The sequence below is a fragment of the Mastigoproctus giganteus genome, chromosome 9, assembly GCF_048544385.1.
Source record: "Mastigoproctus giganteus isolate SK-2022 chromosome 9, ASM4854438v1, whole genome shotgun sequence".
Taxonomy (NCBI): domain Eukaryota; kingdom Metazoa; phylum Arthropoda; class Arachnida; order Uropygi; family Thelyphonidae; genus Mastigoproctus; species Mastigoproctus giganteus.
This window is the reverse complement of record NC_143583.1, coordinates 118074363-118093955: the sequence shown is the minus strand read 5'-3', so window position 1 is coordinate 118093955 and position 19593 is coordinate 118074363. Positions and strand designations below refer to the sequence as shown.

The window sequence follows — 19593 nt, the reverse complement described above, 5'->3', positions numbered from 1 at the left end:
CACGGGCTCAAACTCCGGTCTAATCAAGAAGCATGTGCTACGCACTGCTGCTTCTGTCCACCTGGCTACGGAAGCGCCAGAACAAGTGGAGAAATACCATCAGGGCCTGGAGCTTTCTTAGCAACAAGATTTGTCAAAATCCTTCTGACATCCTTTTGACGGACGACCACAGGAGGCATTGAATGGAGCGTGTTGGGAATGGTGGGAGGTGTTTTACCAAGATCATTAATACATGAGTTGGAAGAAAAATGGGATGCTAGCAGGTCAGCTTTATCCTTGGCTGAAGTGACAACAGAACCATCTAGTTTGGACAGAGGTGGGAACAGAGATGGGCAAAAGTTGCTGCCAATAGCTTTGGCAAGAGACCAGAATGCTCGGCTACCATTAGGGCAAGAAGCAAGTTTTCTACTCTTAGCCTGTTCAAACTCTAGTTTGGACTGATTAATAACTGCTTTACAATTATTGCGAGCTTTGGTGTAGGCAGAAAATGAAACTGAGGAATTAGAAACAAGCTAATTACAATGTGCAACATTGTAATTGGCTTTTTATCCAGTAGCACTATTCAGAGAACACATTTTTTGGACGAAATTGAAACTTATGCACCATCAAAACCTCACAAACAACCAGAGGTGTATTGCTTAAAAAAATAGTATAGGAACACTTGTCGATTAACTGCAAATAGTTACCTATGCTTTTTTAATTTGTAAAAATAAATAAGTCAAAGATTAGAATGTGTGTTCAGTATTTATTTATAACTATTAAATAAAAATTTCAAAAGTAAAAAACAAAGACGAAAAATTTAAAAAATCAGAAAAGAAAAAAACAAAAGAAAAACTTCAAAATAATATAAAAAATACTGTTCAGAAGAATTGTAGAAATTCCTATATAGAATCGATTATGTATTCTTGTGTGACTGCCCTTTTGTTTTTTTTGTTGGTCAACAGCAGAATGATGAGACCGCAAAAAGTTCGGACATAAAAAATTTGGATTCTTTAATTCTAATGGTAGGCCGTGTAGTTTAATAAACAACAAACTTGCCACATTGTTTAGATTACTATTAATATATATTTTTAGTAGCAATGTGTATAATAGATATTGTTTCTCCCTCCCCTTTAATTATGCCATTGTTTCATAGTATTAGGTGTAAAAATTTAATGATTTTCTATTATGACATTTAGAAAAAAGTACCTGAACATTGTTCCGGTGTGATCCGGCCCGAATACACCACTGCAACCAAATAGAAATTAATGAAAACAAAAGTTTGCAACACTTCTCAATGAAAGAAATAATGAAAATTATTTCATTATTTCAAATAATGAAAGAAAAAAATAATTGGTGTACCATAGTCCTTGGTTGGGGGAATGACAGATACACAAGAAAGCTTTGAATTGTAAAAAATCCCAAATTGTTTTAACAATTTGGAATTTGGCATTTTAACACTTCCTCATATCACTGCTTAGTGTGGGCGAATATTCACGTGTATGCTTACCTAAACAACGTTCTCTATGAATCACTCAGCTTCTGACAAGGCTGCACGCTAATATGTGTTTCCAGAAGGCCTGGGTTTCAATTGAAAGTCAAGTAGTTGGATTAGGACAAAATCTTGCACCCTCAAGCCCACTCAGACTTAATTAAGAGTAAGCCCACAGCATCAAGATCGCGTTGTGATTAACTCAGAGGTTCTCCTTAAGGTGATCCTTGAGCCTGCATAACTCCAACTCAAAAACTACTCCATAATTATATAAATTATGTGTGTCAGAGAATTGTCACAAGGCAAAATGATCAACAAAACAAGATTTATTAAACATATAAGTATACAAAAGAGTAGTAGTAGTAGTAGTAGTAGTAGTAGTAGTGGCATGTGATGCAAGAAAGCATGTGTAAGAGCTTATGCAGCATCAGCCAAAAAAAAAAAAAAAAAACACACCATTCCCTCCAAATGCCTGTCCAGTTCCTCCTTAAATTTATTCAACCTATCAACTTCCACAACGACAGATGGACGTTTGTTCCAGCAATTAACCACCTGCTGGCTAAAGGCAAATTTCCGCACATCTATTCTACATCTGTCTTTTCTTAATTTGAATTTATGCCCCCTTAGGTTCGTAATCTGAACAAAGTGGAAGGATCCCATCAGAATTCAGCGTGCTCAACCCATTCAAGGCCTTATACACCTCAATCAGATCACCGCGCAGGTGCCTAGTCTCCAGCCATTGCACTTTGCAGAACTTAAGCCTCTCTTGGTAAGAGGAGCCCTTCATTCCCCTCACCAATCTTGTTGCCCTTCTCTGTACACGCTCAAGTAAATTTACATCCTTCCTAAAATGAGGCCTCCAGACCTGTACGCAGTACTCAAGGCATGGCCTGACCATTGCCTTATACAGAGGGACAATCACCTCCTTTTCCCTGCTAGCAAAATTCCTATATATCATTGACAAAACTCCATGACCTGCCCTGGCAGCCTGTGTGGATTGCTCAGAAAACTTCATATCTGCCTGCTCAATTACTCCCAGGTCTTTTTCATTTTCTACCACCTTAAGTGTAGTACCACACAGTTGGTACGTTTCTCTGGGGTTACTTCTACCCATATGCAGTACTTTGCATTTGTCAAGGTTAAACTTCAGTTGCCACTTCTTAGCCCATCTGCCCAAATTATCTAGATCCTGTTGCAGTAGCACACTGCCATTACTGTCATTAACAACCCTGCCAACCTTTGTATCATCTGCAAACTTCGACATTAAGCCTGATATACCTTCATCAATATCATTGATAAATATACAACACAACAGTGGACCCAACACCGAACCCTGTGGCCCTCCACTAATAACATTAGTCCACGAAGAGCAGCACCCATTGATTACCACCCTCTGTCTTCTCCCACTTAACCATCCTTTTATCCATTGTAGCAACTTACCCTTAATACCATTCTGCTCCAATTTGTGCAATAGTCTTTCATGTGCAACAATGTCAAAAGCTTTCCTGAAATCCAAATATATGATATCAAAATTATTTTTTGCATCCAGTTCCTTTGTACACCAGAGTACAATAGAACTGGTCTAAAATTAGAATAATTGGTATGTGATTATTAGGTAATTTAACTGAATACAAGCAGTATCTCGTTGATAACAGTATTACAGTTTTGTAATGTTCTTCATGTGGCTTTTCAGCTAATGAATTTACAATCTGTGCTGACAGTTATGTCATACAATTGTTCTATTAATTGAATAAGAATCATCTGTCAACATGATAATTACAATTAGTATTAAAACTAAATGGACAATTCGTGCTTACTGTTAACTTCTAACTATAAAAATAGATATACATTTGTCTGAATGGCTTTAATGAGAAGAGAGGTCAGTGCGTGGGAATTAAAGGCAGTCGGAAAATATGATTAACTTCGAGTGATTAGGTTACGTTGTTTAAGAAAAACTCACTTACCGACAAAATGTCTTTCTTTCTCTGTGCTCCTTGGAACTACCGTCTGATCCATAATTACTACTTTTGGCTATCTTCTTTCTTTCTCTCTCTCTGCCGACTTAACCTTTCGCTCCGCTTCTTGAATCCGCTCTCTAACTTTTTCAACACCGAATCTCACGAAATCTACGTTACGACTGGCAAGAACTCTCCTTTTTCCCCCCTAGAACTCCCGCAACCTACCGTAAGACTGTCCAAAGAAAAAGATCTCTTTTCTTTCCCCTTTTTCATATAAATACCTCTGGTTTTTCCCCCTTAATTTACCCTGACCTGTTCTGAGATCACCAGGTCAATAGTGCCGGGCAAAGAACTTCATTTAGGGACTGTCAACTTTGTGAATTGTCACCACTAAAAATGAAATATTGTGAGAAGAATGGAAATACCATGTTTGTGTAAGGCAGTTTCTTTTGTTTTAAAATGGCGTCTTCGAACATAAATCGATATGCTTTTAAGAACGGAATTTTAGCATGACAGTCATTGGGTTTATTAGTTTCGATTTCGTAAGGGATTATGTCTCATGTTCTGATTTCTCACGTTCTTCTGTCAAAGTCGCAATCTGCTCTTTTCGCTTGTGAGCAATTAAGCATACGCGGACTGGACTGCCCTTTACGTTGAGGAGAGGGGTGACTGACGTCATTTAATTGCTCTGGGCACTAAACGCGGTGTATCGTTTCTTCAACCACAACTTCCCCCCTAGGGAAGCGACCGACTGCCATTACGAAACCGAAAGTTAAACTAGTTCATTCCATCAGATTAATTGTATAGACCGTGGAAAAAGTATAGGACACTTTAAAGAATAAATGCTTCTAAGAAACAGGTGAAAGGGTTAAAAAATGATAGCATTTTTTAACACTTTAACAGTCACATGATAATTTAAATGTATCTCATGCATTTTTCTTCTCTGCCATGTGTCCCACTGTATAGAATTTAAAAACTGTCTCAGCCCCCCCCCCCGTCACCTTTACGAAAGCAAAAACTCTTCCCTTTACCCCTGATGGTAGTTACCTCTTTGAGTAAATCCCACATCAGTACACTATGATCACTGCCACCTAGTGGGTCAATTATCTGCAGACTCTTAATGAATGAAGAATCACTACTGATAATAATATCAAGTATATTACTCCCTCTGGTTGCCTCTCGAACATGCTACTGTACAAAACAATCATCCAATTAATCCACAAAAGCCTTGCTAGTGTGCGAGTGACCAATCCATAAGTTGGTCACTCGCACGCTAGTAAGGCTTTTTCAAAGCTTTTGCACACTAGCAAGCTTTTGCTTTAGCAAGACATTAAAAAAATTGTTTTAGAAAAAATTTATTTTTCTCATTAATACGTATATGTACATAAATTTTAACATTGTATGTGTAGTAATTATGTAAAGAAATACAAATATCACCTAATAAAGATGATTTATTAATTTTATTTTAATTTCAAGCATGCAGGCCGCAATAAGATTTTTTTTTCTAATACAGACTGCATTGAAAACTAATTGGTGACTCTCTCTAGTCAGTGCAATTGGTGCTAAGCAAAATCCCAATAATACACTAGCCCATGGTTCAATCACAGTGCCGATACTGCTCAGTTGTTTATCTCCTGTGCCGTTCCTTTTATAGCACTTATTTATTGACCAAAATTCAATGGATCTGCATTGTGACACAAAAATTGCAGTTTGTTTGGATGTATTTTTATGTTTGAGAAGTGAATGTATTAAGCCCCCCACCTAGAGGACTGCATAGGCTGAAATTTTAATATTTTATCTGGCCTGGCCCAAAGACAGACTAATGTATACATGAACTGAAAGGTTACTGTTGCTACCCAATCCATATCCAACCCTGCTGAGACAGGCTGGGCAAAAGCACGAAGACCAGACCCACAGAGTCTGTCCAAACCTGTTTACTTGGCTATCGAGTGGGGTACCTTTCAATATAAACAGCCAATTTTGTTAGGATTTTTTTCTACCTCATAGCTGTGTCGTGATTAATCAAGTTATTTGTAACTCCTCCTGATGGTTTGTTCTAAGAAGTCATAACAATTCCTACTCTCACTTTTTTTTTTTTTTTTTTTTTTTGTGCGTGTGTGTGTGCTTTAAGGACCCGATCTATAAATGAAACGAATATTGACTCCTTCCACTTTTCTGCTAAAAGTTTAGTAGACATTAATTGCAATGCAGCACTGACTGAAATCAGAACTTGAATACATTAATTTGCAGAATTTTGTAGAATTATTCCACATATCATGAAGCCTCTGCATCAGCTTGTGTGACTTTCCGCACTTATAAGGTATTGTAAGTTTTGATTAAGGTTATTATTTTTTTAAAACCACTCTTATACCACATGAAAATTAATGAAAAAATTTATTAGGCTGTTTCCCTACATTACTGTATATTAAGGTGACATTTCAGGTATCATACCGATACCCATCATCAGACCAAGCTGTTGGGGAAACAGAAAATATAAAGGGTTACAAATTTGAATATTTTAGAATATTACAATTACCAATTATACAATTACAAATTATCAATTTACAATTACAATATTGCAATTACAATTTGCAAATTATGGTTCTAAAGTATTGAGTTTTGAATTGCCATTACAAATTGTAATAATAATATTGGTAATTGTAATAGTAATATTGTAATTGTTATTATTGGTAATTTGTAATTGTTATTATTGGTAATTTGTAATTGTTATTATTGGTAATTGTAATATTATAAAATATTCAAATTTGTAACCCTTTCTATTTTGTGTTCTCCAACTGTATTGGTAAGATACCTGAAATGTCATCTTAATATACAGGGTGATTCACTACCAGTGCGACAAACTTGCAGGAGGTGTAGGGGGCACAAAGGTGAATCGGAATCACATAGCATTGCAGGGTCCGAAATGCCTTTGTCATGCGGTAGAGGACGTTGAACGGGAGGTCACGTGAACAGCGATCCCGCTGGAAGTCAGCATTTGCAAACCATTTCTGTTGAAGAAACCAAGTAGCAAAAGTCCTCCGTAGTGGATAATCCGCAGGCTGCAATGATTGAACGCGTTGCAGATGGTATGAACTCATTTGGTTTGTTGACAGTATCCTCCATACAGTGGATTGGGAAATACCCAATCGTTGGCCTATCACTCAAGTACTCGTACTCGGATTGCCTTCTGCAAGACGTAGGACATTCTCCTAATTGTCTGGCGTCCTCGTCGTTCGCTCTCGATTCATGGTACCTCTCGTGAAACAACCAGTCTCATGTAACCTTCTGTGCACACGTGCGAAAATCGTATGAGGAGGAGCACGCCTGTGCGGGAATGTTCCTGGTACAAGCGCAGAGTGGCACACCCGTTACAGTCCGCAGCTCCATACGCAAGGTGCACATCGGCCAGTTCAACGTTTGAATACTTGTCCATCCTACTGCCTCGGGAACCAGTTCGCAAATGCTGACTTCCAGCGGAATCGCTGTTCACGCGACCTTCCGTTCAACGCCCTCTACCGCATGACAAAGGCATTTCGGACCCTGCAATGCTATGTGATTCCGATTCGTCTTTGTGCCCCCTACACCTCCTGCAAGTTTGTCGCACTGGTTATTAACTATATTATTAATTTTAACATGGTATAAGAGTGGTTTTAATGTAATAATAACCTTAATGGAAAACAGCCATGTCCTACTCTAACTATATTGTAAGTTTTGAATGTTTGTAACCTGTGACATTGTATCCTAGACTATTTTGTGGAATTACAAACATTAAGTACCCATTCTGAACATTGTGCTGTGACTGTAAGTAAATGCAGAAGTGAAACATGGAGATACATTGATGATTACAAAGAACACACTAACGTATATTTCATTATAGCCCTTAGAAAAATAAAGACAACTTAACATTGATTTATAAAATAAGGGCTATTAGTATATACAATGTAAATAAACAAATATTCATCCAATACAGACTGAAGGAAAAAGCATCTCATTTGGATTACTATGTACAGGAACTCCCCGACTTACGTAAGGGTTACATTCCGCGGGGTGCCTCCGTAGCCAGGTGGGAAGGAGCAGCAGTGCGTAGCACATGCTTCTTGATTAGACTGGGATTTGAACCCATCACCACCAAATACGGAGAATGCGGAAAGGTCAAGGGAATGACCACCGCATATTCCCAGAGCAATATGGCCTTAGTTGCTAATGCTCCTAAAAACCAAATAACAAACAACAAACAAACAAGCGTTCCGCAGAACACTACATAAGTCGGAATTTCCCCCTTGCTTGTGCAGCACTCGCAACTCTGCTCGCTGAATTGATTGAATCAAAAAAATAAATGTTCAACAAACACGTAAATAGAATTATTTATTGTATTTATTCAATTTTTTATCTCGTGGGGGGGGGGGAATTACAAAAGCGTGCAATTTTAAAAAATTATAAAATTACAAAAAAAGAGAGGAGACATGCATAGCATCAGTAAGTTTTACCTCTTGAGCATTGTTGCCAGAATCAACGTCTTTGGCTGATAAGTACACTACTGCGGAGGTTGAAGGCTGTGGAGATTTAGAAGGGGGCCGACCGCTCAACCTTATGAAAGAACATATTAATGGATGACTAGACGGTGGCTTTTTTCTTTTCATTGTAGATTCCTTTTTAGCAAGCAAACATATCATTTGCCCCTCTGTTAACTTTTAAGAATCGTTCGCCGTCAAGGTCCATCTTCTCAAACTTCGCCATTGCCGATGCAATTTCATGAAATGCCATTCCATCTCTCTGGTGATGAAGTGTCTCGACTCCTCATTTGGTTCGTCTTGAGCTTCGTCAGCATTTTCTTCTTTGATTATCACTGCCTGCAAGTCAATAAGTTCCTCTTTAGATAATTCCTTCTCTTCTTTCTCTATTAACTCCTCCACGTCTTTGGCAACAACCTCCAACTGAAGTAGCTCTGCAACATTTACAATTTTATCTGTAACCTCTTCATATGATTCGTCTTTTTCAAACCCTTCAAAGCCTTTTACATGCCGTGGGCATATTTTCTTCCATGTGCCATTTAAATAACTTTTAGTAATTTCTGCCAGGCCTTATTAATGTTTAAGATGGTGTGGTAAATATTGTAAGATTTCCAAAAGTCTCTTAACATAAAATTTTTCTCACCGTCTACTGCAGATGAGCAAAGGTTATGCGTAAATAGTATGCTTTTAAATTCAAAATAACACCCTTTGATCCATAGGTTGGATGAGTGAAGTTGTGTTTGGCAGTAGAAATATGACTCTCACGTTCGAATTGAAATCATCTAGATGTCCAGTAATCTCTTTTGTGAAACAGTCCCTAAACTCTATATTATTTATTTCTTTTATGACCGATACATAAATTACTTAGCTTTTCATATAGTGCCTGTTAAAAGACATCATCTAATAGAATCAAAATCTTGAAAGGAACGTCGTTGTCTTTACAATATTTTTCAACCTCGGGAATGAAGCAGCATTTAAACCAATCCTCAAAGAGACATTGTTATCCATGCTCTCTGGTTCGATCTGAAATGCACAGGTAGGGTGGCTTTATTGATGCTCTTAAATGCACGAGGATTTTCAGATTGATACCCAAGCAGTAGATTTAATCTGTAATCTCCCGCTGCATTAGCCCCAAGCAAGAGCATGGTCCTGTCTTTTGATGCCTTGAAACCTGGCATTGTATTTTCCTCTTTAGCAACGTACTGTACGTTTCATCTGGCATTTTTTTCCAATACAGAGCAGTCTCGTCAATGTTAAAAATTTGCTGCATTAAATAGCCGCCTTCATCAATAATTCTTTCCAATATATTCACAAAATTTCTCTGCAACTGCAGAATCAGCATTGGCAACTTCACCGCATACTTGAACGTTGTGGAAACCAACACGATGCTTGAACCTATTAAACCACCCGTTGCTTGCCACAAACTTGGGTTGGGGTTCGCCATACTTATCCTTAATATCTTTATAAATACTTGTTGCTTTTGCTTGAATGGTCATTAGACTCGGGGGCACTTGCTTCTGAATCTGATTTTCCATCCATATTATTAACAGCTGTTCCATCTTTGGTATAGCACCTGAACGCTGTTTTGTGATCACTGTTGATCTTAAATGCGTTGATCCTTTGACATGTTCTTTTATACTCACACTGTCCTTTAAAATAGTATTCACTGTTGAAGCAGTGAGATCTAATTCCCTTGCAATAGATAACAACTTTGTCCTGCTTTGTATTTCTTAATCATTCTCATCTTCATTTCTAAATCAATATTGTTTCATTTCCTGGCACTGCCAGCACTTGCACTTTCCGTTGGTCCCTTTCCCTTCATCATTGTAATATGTAAATAAGAATGAAGAGAAGTTTCTGAAAATTTGTTTTTTATATGATTGAAGATTTCCTGGAGGGGGAAACGCATTTCACCTTAATAAGGTTAAAACCTCACACATTTGCAGTTATCAGTATTATCGCAAATGCAATAAGTTCGAGTTTACTATGTGCTTATAATTAAATGCACTAACAGAAAAGACCAGTAAACCAGAAAATGCATATTGTTTTTATTGTTTTTTGGTCATGACCTCCAGAAAGGTGTTCAAAATTGATTCTTATAATGGAATCATATGATAACGATACAAGTGTAGCGCAATTTCCGTTATAAAAATTACCTTTAGAGAGATAAATAGCCAGTATTATAGCGAAATTTTGAACTTCCAAGGACTTGGAATGAATTACAAAGAAAAAAAAAAAAAAAAAATGTTTTATTGGGTTCACATTACGATATTTTCACAATACCTCCATATATTCCTACGGGATGCAAAATACGTTTCCATGAGTTTTTTTTAAGTTTGCACCACCCAGCAAAACTTACGTGAAGTCAAATTTCTGTAAGTCGAGTACTACATAAGTCGGGGAGTTTCTGCATTGAATTACTACTTGAATACATAGTAATCCAAAGCTACAATATGTTAACTTAGTAAATTGTATGTATGTGACCAAAGTAAACAGTGATGAAAAATACAGTTCGGTGATGTGAAAACTGTGTTGTTGGGATTCCAAGTGGAATGTCTGTAATTGTTATGTACAGAACTTACTTTTAACAGATATGCTGGTAAATTGACATATGTGTATTCTGCAATGCTTTTAGAGAAGAGTATACACACTACAAAAATCTGTATAAAATTATTTAAAACTAAACATGGAGTTCTCATTGTCAACTCGCTACGTTTGATGTATTTTCAAGCTGGACATCCTTCAGGTGACTTTTATTCCATTTTTTTTGTGGAAAAACAAAATGGAATTGACACTTCACTATTTAAAGAGGTTCAATGCCCCTGCACATTGAACCTGGCTGCACTAAAATTTCTTTCACTGCTTGCACTGGGGTAGGTACACAAAGTACATGTTTGGCAATTCTCAATAGAAACTTGAATCCTCTCCATGGTTTCTTCACTGATCAGGTAAGTCATGAAGTTCATAATACAGGGTGTTCCACTTAAAACCGGCCTGCTTCATACTGGTGTGATATTCATTTTTGAACAAATTCCATGTGAAGTTGTTCAAAGAATGAATTTTAGCCAAATCATTTGTGCTTCAGTTTGTGTTGCTCAACATAGTCGACATTTGGCGCTCATAAGTGATAGGTGTGTGATAGTATCATCAAGAATGCCATATTCTGTGCAAGAAAGGATTTGTATAGTACGTACTGGCTCTTTGTACGTAATATACAATGCCTATGTACGTACTGGCTCTTTTAAGGAAACATAGGAATTGTTTTCTGAGGAATTTCCTATTCCTGCCATCCCAGTGAAGAGTACTATTCAGTGCTTACTTGTAAAATGGTGGACAACAGGTTCCATTGTAAACACACCGAGAAATCTTCTACCCTCTGTTAGGACTCCAAAGACACTTTTGAACATTCAAAGGAGAATTTCAGCTAGCCACGGAAAATCTATTAGGAAATTGTCGCAACAAACTGGGGTGAAACCAACTTCTTGTTTTCATGTATTTCATTACCTGAAATTGAAACCCTATTGCGTGATGTGTGTCCAAGAATTACTGCCACCTGATGCAGCGAAACGTCTGAATTATTGTGAGTGGCTCCTTAACAAGATTACAGATGGTAAACTCGACCCACTGCTTTATTTCATGAGTGATGAGGCATGGTTCCATCTTTCTGGTCATGTGAATTCTCATAACACTCGATACTGGTGTGCCAAAAATTCTAACAACTTACATTAGAAACGCTTCACTACCAGAAAATCGGGGTATGGTATATGGTTTCTGGCAATCGAATCGTCAGCCCAATATTTTTTGACACTACAGTGAACACAGTCGTTTATCTTCAGATTTTTGAGAATTTCTACACTCAATTAACAGAACAGGAGTGTGAAAACTGCTACTTTCACCAGGATGGCATATGTCACACGTCTCATGAATCACTGGCCCATATTCATGAGAGTTTCACAGAGGAATGCACAGTTGGCAAAGGATTGTGGCCGATGCGTTCTCCATATTTGTCTTCGTGTGACTTTTACCTGTGGGGATATTTGAAAGAAAGAGTTTATGAGCACAACTACCACACAATAAATGAACTCAAGGACAGCATTCGAAGAAATATCGAGGCTATCGATGTCACTGTTTTGCATCGGATCACCTTGAATATGATTACACGTGCACAAAAGTGAATAGATGCACAAGGACATCATTTCCAGCATCTCTTATAACTATGTGCACATTTGGAAAGAATAAATAAAGTTACTGAGTTTTTTTGTGTTTATCTCATTTTACTCCTGTCTAGATTTCTCTAATTATTTTGCCAGTGACTGGGGCTGGTTTTACGTGAAACACCCTGTATATGTTAGTATGCATATTTCTAGATTTCATCTTCTTGACCTTTCGATTCCTCAGTTGCACCTTCAAACATAGTGAAATCCAAAATCTTTGGCTTTTTTCTTATATGTTGGTCACTGTTACTTATGCTTTCCTTGCAATAATTCCCTTTTTATGGCAACCCTCCCCCCATCTCCTTTTATTAATAGTAATAGAAGCATGTGATGCAAGAAAGCAAGCATATGAGCTTATCAGCCCAAAAAAAAAAAATTCACACAACCATTTCCTCTAAAAGTTTGTCCAGTTCCTCCTTGAATTTATTTAAGCTATCAACTTCCACAATGACAGATGTCAGTTTGTTCCAGCAATTAACCACCCATTGGCTAAAGGCAAATTTCTGCACATCTATTAAGCAGGGGTCGAGGTGTGGCACCCACACCACATGGAGGAATGCCGCCCCTCTTATGTTACCAGGCAGTACTAGGTGGTAGATGACTCTCATCAACCGGTGAAATACCACCACTTTGCTTATTGGAGGCTTGAAGTGGTGGAACCCATGTTTAGTCTCTAGAGCTAAGTTCCGGTCAACCCTTCCCTATCTCTTCCATCATGCAGTATGATTGATGACTTTTGAGGTTATGATGAACATCGTGGCGAGATCCAATATTCCTTACATTTCAAGGGTACAGCTCTAAAACGGTGTTCGAAGGCGGGCCGCTAGTTAGTACACCAGACTGAACCTGTTGGTAACTCTCTAGGAGGCTTCTGGATCAGCTAGTGTATAATCTTGCTACCTCTACTCTGCCAGATGGTGACTGGAGGGAGTCCGAGTAGTGTGTATGCGGGGAGCATTGTCGAGGCCACGTTATGTCAAGGATCTGGGTATATTCTTACCGTGTGTACGCCATATCCAAAAATTTCATTACTTCATACAGCATGTCCCACTCACTTTTTCTTACTATTGAATACACCATGAATTGTCAAACTAATAGAGCAAGCTTATCTGCGAAAAGATCTAAACCTCCCAAGCACTTCCTAATTCATTTCACAAATATACGTGGTCTCACTTCTAATCTCAACGATGTCCATTTCCACTTGCAGTCTGCAAAACCCCATGTACTTTTTCTAACAGAATTTCAGTTATCGGTTGATTCAACTACTGCTCATCACAGTTGCCCAAATTATTCGCTGTATGATTCCTTTCGCCTCAAAGATGGTACTTGTGCTTATGTCCGTTCTGATATTCCCTGTCAGAGACTTGGCAATTTGGAATCTCCTCTCTTTGATCTTCTCTGGCTTAAAATCTCTCTACCTCATTGTGTCAAATTCATCTGTTGTCTCTACCGTTCTCCCAACTCCACTATTCACTTGGAGCTCTTTGATTTCCTCTCTTTGCAACTTGACTTTCTCCAGTCCAACTTTCCTAACAGTGAGGTAATTTTCCTTGGTGATTTTAATGTTCACAACTCCAGCTATATTCCGTTTTATAGTCATACCGACCCAGCTGGTCGAGATGCTGAGGATTTTGCAATTACTAATGACCTTGCACGGATTATTCATTTACCTACAAGAATACCGGGCAATCCTAATCATACAGCCAATACGCTTGATCTTTTTTCTCACAAACAACCCTTCTAAGTACACGGTCAATGTGAGAGGTCCTTTAGGCACTTCAGATCACAACTTGGTGATTGTCTCTTCTCCAATGGAACCTTTATCTCATGGCTATTCCCAACTTCGTGTTGTTTGGCATTACAAGAATGCAAAATGGGATGACCTGCGAGACTTCTTTTCTTCTTTTCCTTGGTCAGATTACTGTTTCAAACCTTCTTATGTCAACGTTTGCTCAGATTGTGTCAGTGAAATTATTCTTGCAGAAATGGAATCCTTTATCCCACACTCCACTTTAAAATCTCGTCCTTTAAATAAACCTTGGTTTTCTAATAAATGTGCTAAGGCTGTTCAAGAGAAGAATGTTGCATATCGTAATTGGCTTGATTCTAATTCTCCAGTTTCATTTTCTGCCTACACCAAAGCTCACAACAATTGTAAAGCAGTTATTAATCAGTCCAAACTAGAGTTTGAACAGGCTAAGAGTAGAAAACTTGCTTCTTGCCCTAATGGTAGCCGAGCATTCTGGTCTCCTGCCAAAGCTATTGGCCGCAACTTTTGCCCATCTCTGCTCCCACCTCTGTCCAAACCAGATGGTTCTGTTGTCACTTCAGCCAAGGATAAAGCTGACCTGCTAGCATCTCATTTTTCTTCCAACTCATATATTAATGATCTTGGTAAAACACCTCCCACTATTTCCAACACGCTCCATTCAATGCCTCCTGTGGTATTCCGTCAAAAGGATGTCAGAAGGATTTTGATGAATCTTGATGCCAAGACAGCTCCAGGTCCCGATGGTATTTCTCCACTTGTTCTCAAAATCTGTGCTCCTGAACTTACTTCTATTCTTTGCCGCCTTTTTTCCCTTTCTTATTCCAAAGGTGTTTTTCCTTCTGCTTGGAAATTTGCTCATATTCAGCCAGTTCCTAAAAAGGGTGACAAATCCCTCCCATCCAATTATCATCCCATTGCAATTACTTCTACTCTTTCTAAAGTAATGGAGAAAGCAATTAACCGCCAACTCTTAAACTACCTAGAAACCTTCAGTCTGATCAACAATCGCTAGTATGGATTCCATCAGTGTTGATCCACTGGTGATATTCTGGCTTATGTAACCCATTTATGGACTAATTCAATGTAAAGGTTCGGTGAAACACAAGTAGTTGCTCTTGACATCTCAAAGGCTTTCGATTGTGTTTGGCATAAAGATCTTCTAAACAAGCTTCCATCTTATGGTTTTCCAACTGTTTTTAGTAATTGGTTATCCAGTTTTCTCTCTGATCGCTCACTGAGGGTGATGGTAGATGGCTCTCTGTCTTTTAACTTCTCCACTAATGCCGGTGTCCCCAAGGTTCAGTTCTTTCTCCCACTCTTTTCCTCTTGTATATTAATGACCTTCTTCCATTGACTGGAAATCCTATCTATAGTTTTACCAATGATAGCACATTGCATTCCACTTTCCATTTTGAGAAACCTTGTTCTGCTCAATCTGCTTCAACTTCTCGAAAATCTGCTACCAATTCCTTAAATGCCGATCTTCAGTTAATTCTCTAGTGGGGCAAAGACAACTTAGTTGATTTCAACCTTTCTAAAACTCAGTCTTGTCTTATATCTCACAAAAAGGATTCTTCCTCTCCTATGCTTATCTTTAGTGACACTCCAATTTCTAGGCAAAATGATATATCTCTTTTGGGGATTACCCTGACTTCTAATCTCTCTTGGCACAAGCACATTACAAATATTGCTTCCTCTGAACCAAAAAAACTTAGTTTTCTCTTTTGCTCTCGGCGTTACTTTTTTTCCAAACAGCTGCTCACTCTGTATAAATCGCAAATCCGCCCAGCCATGAAATATTGTTCTCACATCTGGGGTGGTGCCCCAAAAACCTCTCTCAGGCTTTTTGATTCCATTCAGAAGAGGGCAGTTAGGTTAATTAATGATTCATCTCTAACAGAGTCTCTCCACTCACTGTCTCATAGACGTGCTGTTTCTGCTGCATGCCTCTTCTACAGATACTTCCATGGGCACTGTTCTTCTGAATTGGCTTCTATAATTCCCGCTCTCTCTTTCAAAACAGTCCGAACACGTGCTGCCACCAGCCAACATCCATTTACTGTCCAACTTCAACCTCACAGAACCAACTTTTCATTTTCCTCGTTTATTCATTCAACTGCCGTTTTCTGGAACAACCTTCCTTCATACGTATTTCCTGAAAATTACAGTCTACAGAGGTTCAAGTCCAGTGTTAACAAATATCTTCTTTCATCTTCTCAATCTCCAACCCAAGCACAGTACTAAGCACTATAGGTTCTATTACCTCTCGTGTTGGGGGTTTACATTAAAAAAAAAAAAAAAAGCGGAAGTATCCCATCAGAATTCAGCGTGCTCAACCCATTCAAGGCCTTATACACCTCAGTCAGATCACCTCGCAGGTGCCTAGTCTCCAGCCATTGCAGTTTGCAGAACTTAAGCCTCTCTCTTGGTAAGAGGACACCCTTCATTCCCCTCACCAGTCTTTTCTGTACACTCTCAAGCAACTCTACGTCCTTCCTAAAATGAGGCCTCCAGACCTGTACACAGTACTCACAGACGTGGTCTGATCATTGCCTTATACAAAGGGATAATCACCTCCTTTTCCCTGCTAGCAAAATTCCTGTATATCATTGACAAAACCCCATGCCTGTCTGCATCACTCAGAAAACTTCATATCTGACTGCACATTTACTCCCAGGTCTTTTTCATTTTCTACTACCCTAAGTGTAGTACCACACAGTTGGTACATTCCTCTGGGGTTACGTGTACCCATATGCAGTACTTTCCATTTGTCAATGTTAAACTTCATTTGCCATTACTGTCATTAACAATCCTGCCAACCTTTGTATCATCTGCAAACTTCAACACTAAGGCTGATATACCTTCATGAATATCGTTGATAAATATATGGGCCCAACACCAAACCCTGTGGGACTCCACTAATTAGTCCACAAAGAACAATGTCCATTGATTACCACTCTCTGTCTTCTCCCACTCAACCACCCTTTTATCCATTGTAGCAACTTACCATTAATACATTCCGCTCCAATTCTGTGAGACTGTGTCCCTGAAAAAAAATGTCCAGTGTGCTCCTCATTATATGGAAGCTTCCACATGTACAGGTAGCAGTGTACTTGATATGCCTACCCCAGTGTTTCCCAAACTGTGTTCTAAGACCCCATACAGAGCCTTAGAAAAGAAAATATCAGTCAGAAAATATAGAAGAAAAGATTGCATTTCTATATTTTCTCTGTCATCAGCTATGTGCTAATACAAATAACTTTTTCTTTGAAATAAAAAATGGCTTGGGAAACCTAATACTTCTTATAATGTTTCATAAAATTCAAACTCAAATGCTACCTGACCGAACTTGAATGTCATCTGTCCTGCTTTGTTCGACCTTAGCCCAATTATGATTTGTGTTACTAGGCCCAAGGTCCAAGCCTGGCCCTGTGCAGACCTCTACTCCTCAGCTACACATTATTAATTAAAATTAATGTTAATATGCAAATGCTGTGCTTTGAAATATATAAAACTAATAAATTTTTGGATAATTTTTTACTTAGTATCATGAAATATATTTTATGAAATGTATATTCTTATAATTTAGCATCTCTTAGTCTTCCTTCTGTGAGCAGTAATGTGATTAGTCATCCTTCCAGTGTTCCTTTAGGGAGTGCCGATTCTTCCAATGTCTCTTTAGGGAATCCTGCCCATGGTAAATCATACTATATTAGTAAAACTAGATTTCAATTTCTTGATAAAAATGAAAAGCTGATAACGCAAAAGAACATCTGTGTATCTAGTTATAAAATATCACTGATATAACACTTTATTTAAGTATGAGTATATTCTGTGGTTATAAATTATAAAAAAGTTCCTATAAACAGGCTTATGTCTTTATTTCCCAGATATCAGTTTTAACATTTAAAACAATTTAAACATTATAAAAACATTTTTGTGTCTTAATTCATGTCATACAAATGTCCTTTTTGTGTTTCACAAAACAGTTGTCTTTATACAGACATGACTAGTGTTATTCTATTATGTGAATCATATACAGTCGAACTTGGTTATAACGAGCATCATTGGACCAACAAAATTTCCTCATTATAACCGTTACTCAATATATCAGTGACAGCGGAGATGGGGAAACTTCTTGGATAATGTTCATTGTTTAATGGCCTCTTGGGCCATTAAACAATGAACTCTTTATATCAGTGATGAGTTAAATCTACCTCCTATTTTTTTAAATTCTCAATAACTTGATAAAAAGATAGATTCAAAAAACAAAAGAAATATTATTTGTATTAATATGGTTATATAAACTGCAATACACTTAATGTTAAACACAATTTATTTCTCTGTAATTAAAAACAATACTATTTAATAATAAACATGATTTCAATTAGTCTTTATTTATGAATCCTAAAATTGATGTTTGTTTTAAAGATTTCACTTTGATATTTCTTAAGTTTCCCAACGCGTTAAAAGTCTCATTACTTCCCTCATTTTCTTCAAAAAAATTGACTAATATGTCCATTCCACCTTGAGCTTGTGAGATTGTCGGGACTGATTTTGATTCATTTTCAATTGTCATCATATCATCATCATCATCACAATCATCGTCTTTACCATCGTCATTATCATCATTGTTGAGCACAGCATTTACAATGTCACTCTCTGTAGGAAGACCACTAGTTAATAAGTTGTCATCGACTCTTACAAATACATCGGTGTTATCTGTATTAAAACCTACAACGTTGTTACATAGCAACCATTCGATAATATTAAGTTGTTTTCTTCGTTTCCATCTTCTTCATCTACAATTGAAATTTGATTTGAATTTAATTTCGATTTCTTGAAACAATTCAATATGGTTATCGAAGTAACGTTGTTCCACGCATCATTCAATAAATTTATAGCATCCAATATCAATATAGACCCAATAAGTTTCTGTTCTGTTTGACTGATCAGATGTAGAACTGGAAATCTTTTATAAAATCCTTTCAAACTCTTGATTACACCTATGTCCATTGGCTATAAAATTGATGTCGCATTGGGACGCAGAAATACTAGCTTAACGTTGGACAAATTTTGAATCTGGGGATGTACAAGACAGCTATCAACTAACAATAAAATATTTTTCTTCTTTTTGAATAGCTCCTTATTCCAATCATTTACGTATTTTCAAAAAATATCCAAAGTCATCCAAGCTTTCTTGTTTGCAGTGTTATCCACAGGAAGTTTCCTTACATTTTTTAAACACTGAGGTTTTAATGATTTTCTGATAACAAACAGTTTTTTTTATCAGTTCCTGTCATATTTGTGCATACGAGCACCGTCAAACGAGCCTTTGATTTTTTTCCACCAATGCATTTTTCCCCTTTGAATTTAAATGTATTGTCAGGTGTAAAATTATAAAAAAAGTCATGCGTCATCGGCGTAGTTGTAGTAATAGAGGTATGTGATGCAAGAAAGTGAGCGTATGAGCTTATATAGCATCAGTCAAAAAAAAAAAAAAAAAAATTTCCGCACATCTATTCTACAACTGTCTCTCCTCATTTTAAATTTATGCCCCCTCAGGTTTATAATATGAGCCAGCGGAAGAATTTAAATTCTGGTAAAAAAAAACTATTAAAGGCATAAACATAAAAGAATGAAGCTATTAGCCTCTTCCGTTTTCCAG

The 19593-nt window shown here is 37.5% G+C and overlaps 1 protein-coding gene across 1 annotated transcript in view; it reads left to right on the top strand.

The window, feature by feature from the left end:
- The window catches only part of LOC150080674 (uncharacterized), a 354324-nt gene that overhangs the window by 248787 nt on the left and 85944 nt on the right, over positions 1–19593 (top strand). Inside the window, exon 12 of the mRNA XM_090381399.1 lies at positions 17515–17622. Coding sequence (XP_090237525.1) covers positions 17515–17622 — 108 coding nt within the window. The remainder of the gene's footprint in view (positions 1–17514; positions 17623–19593) is intronic.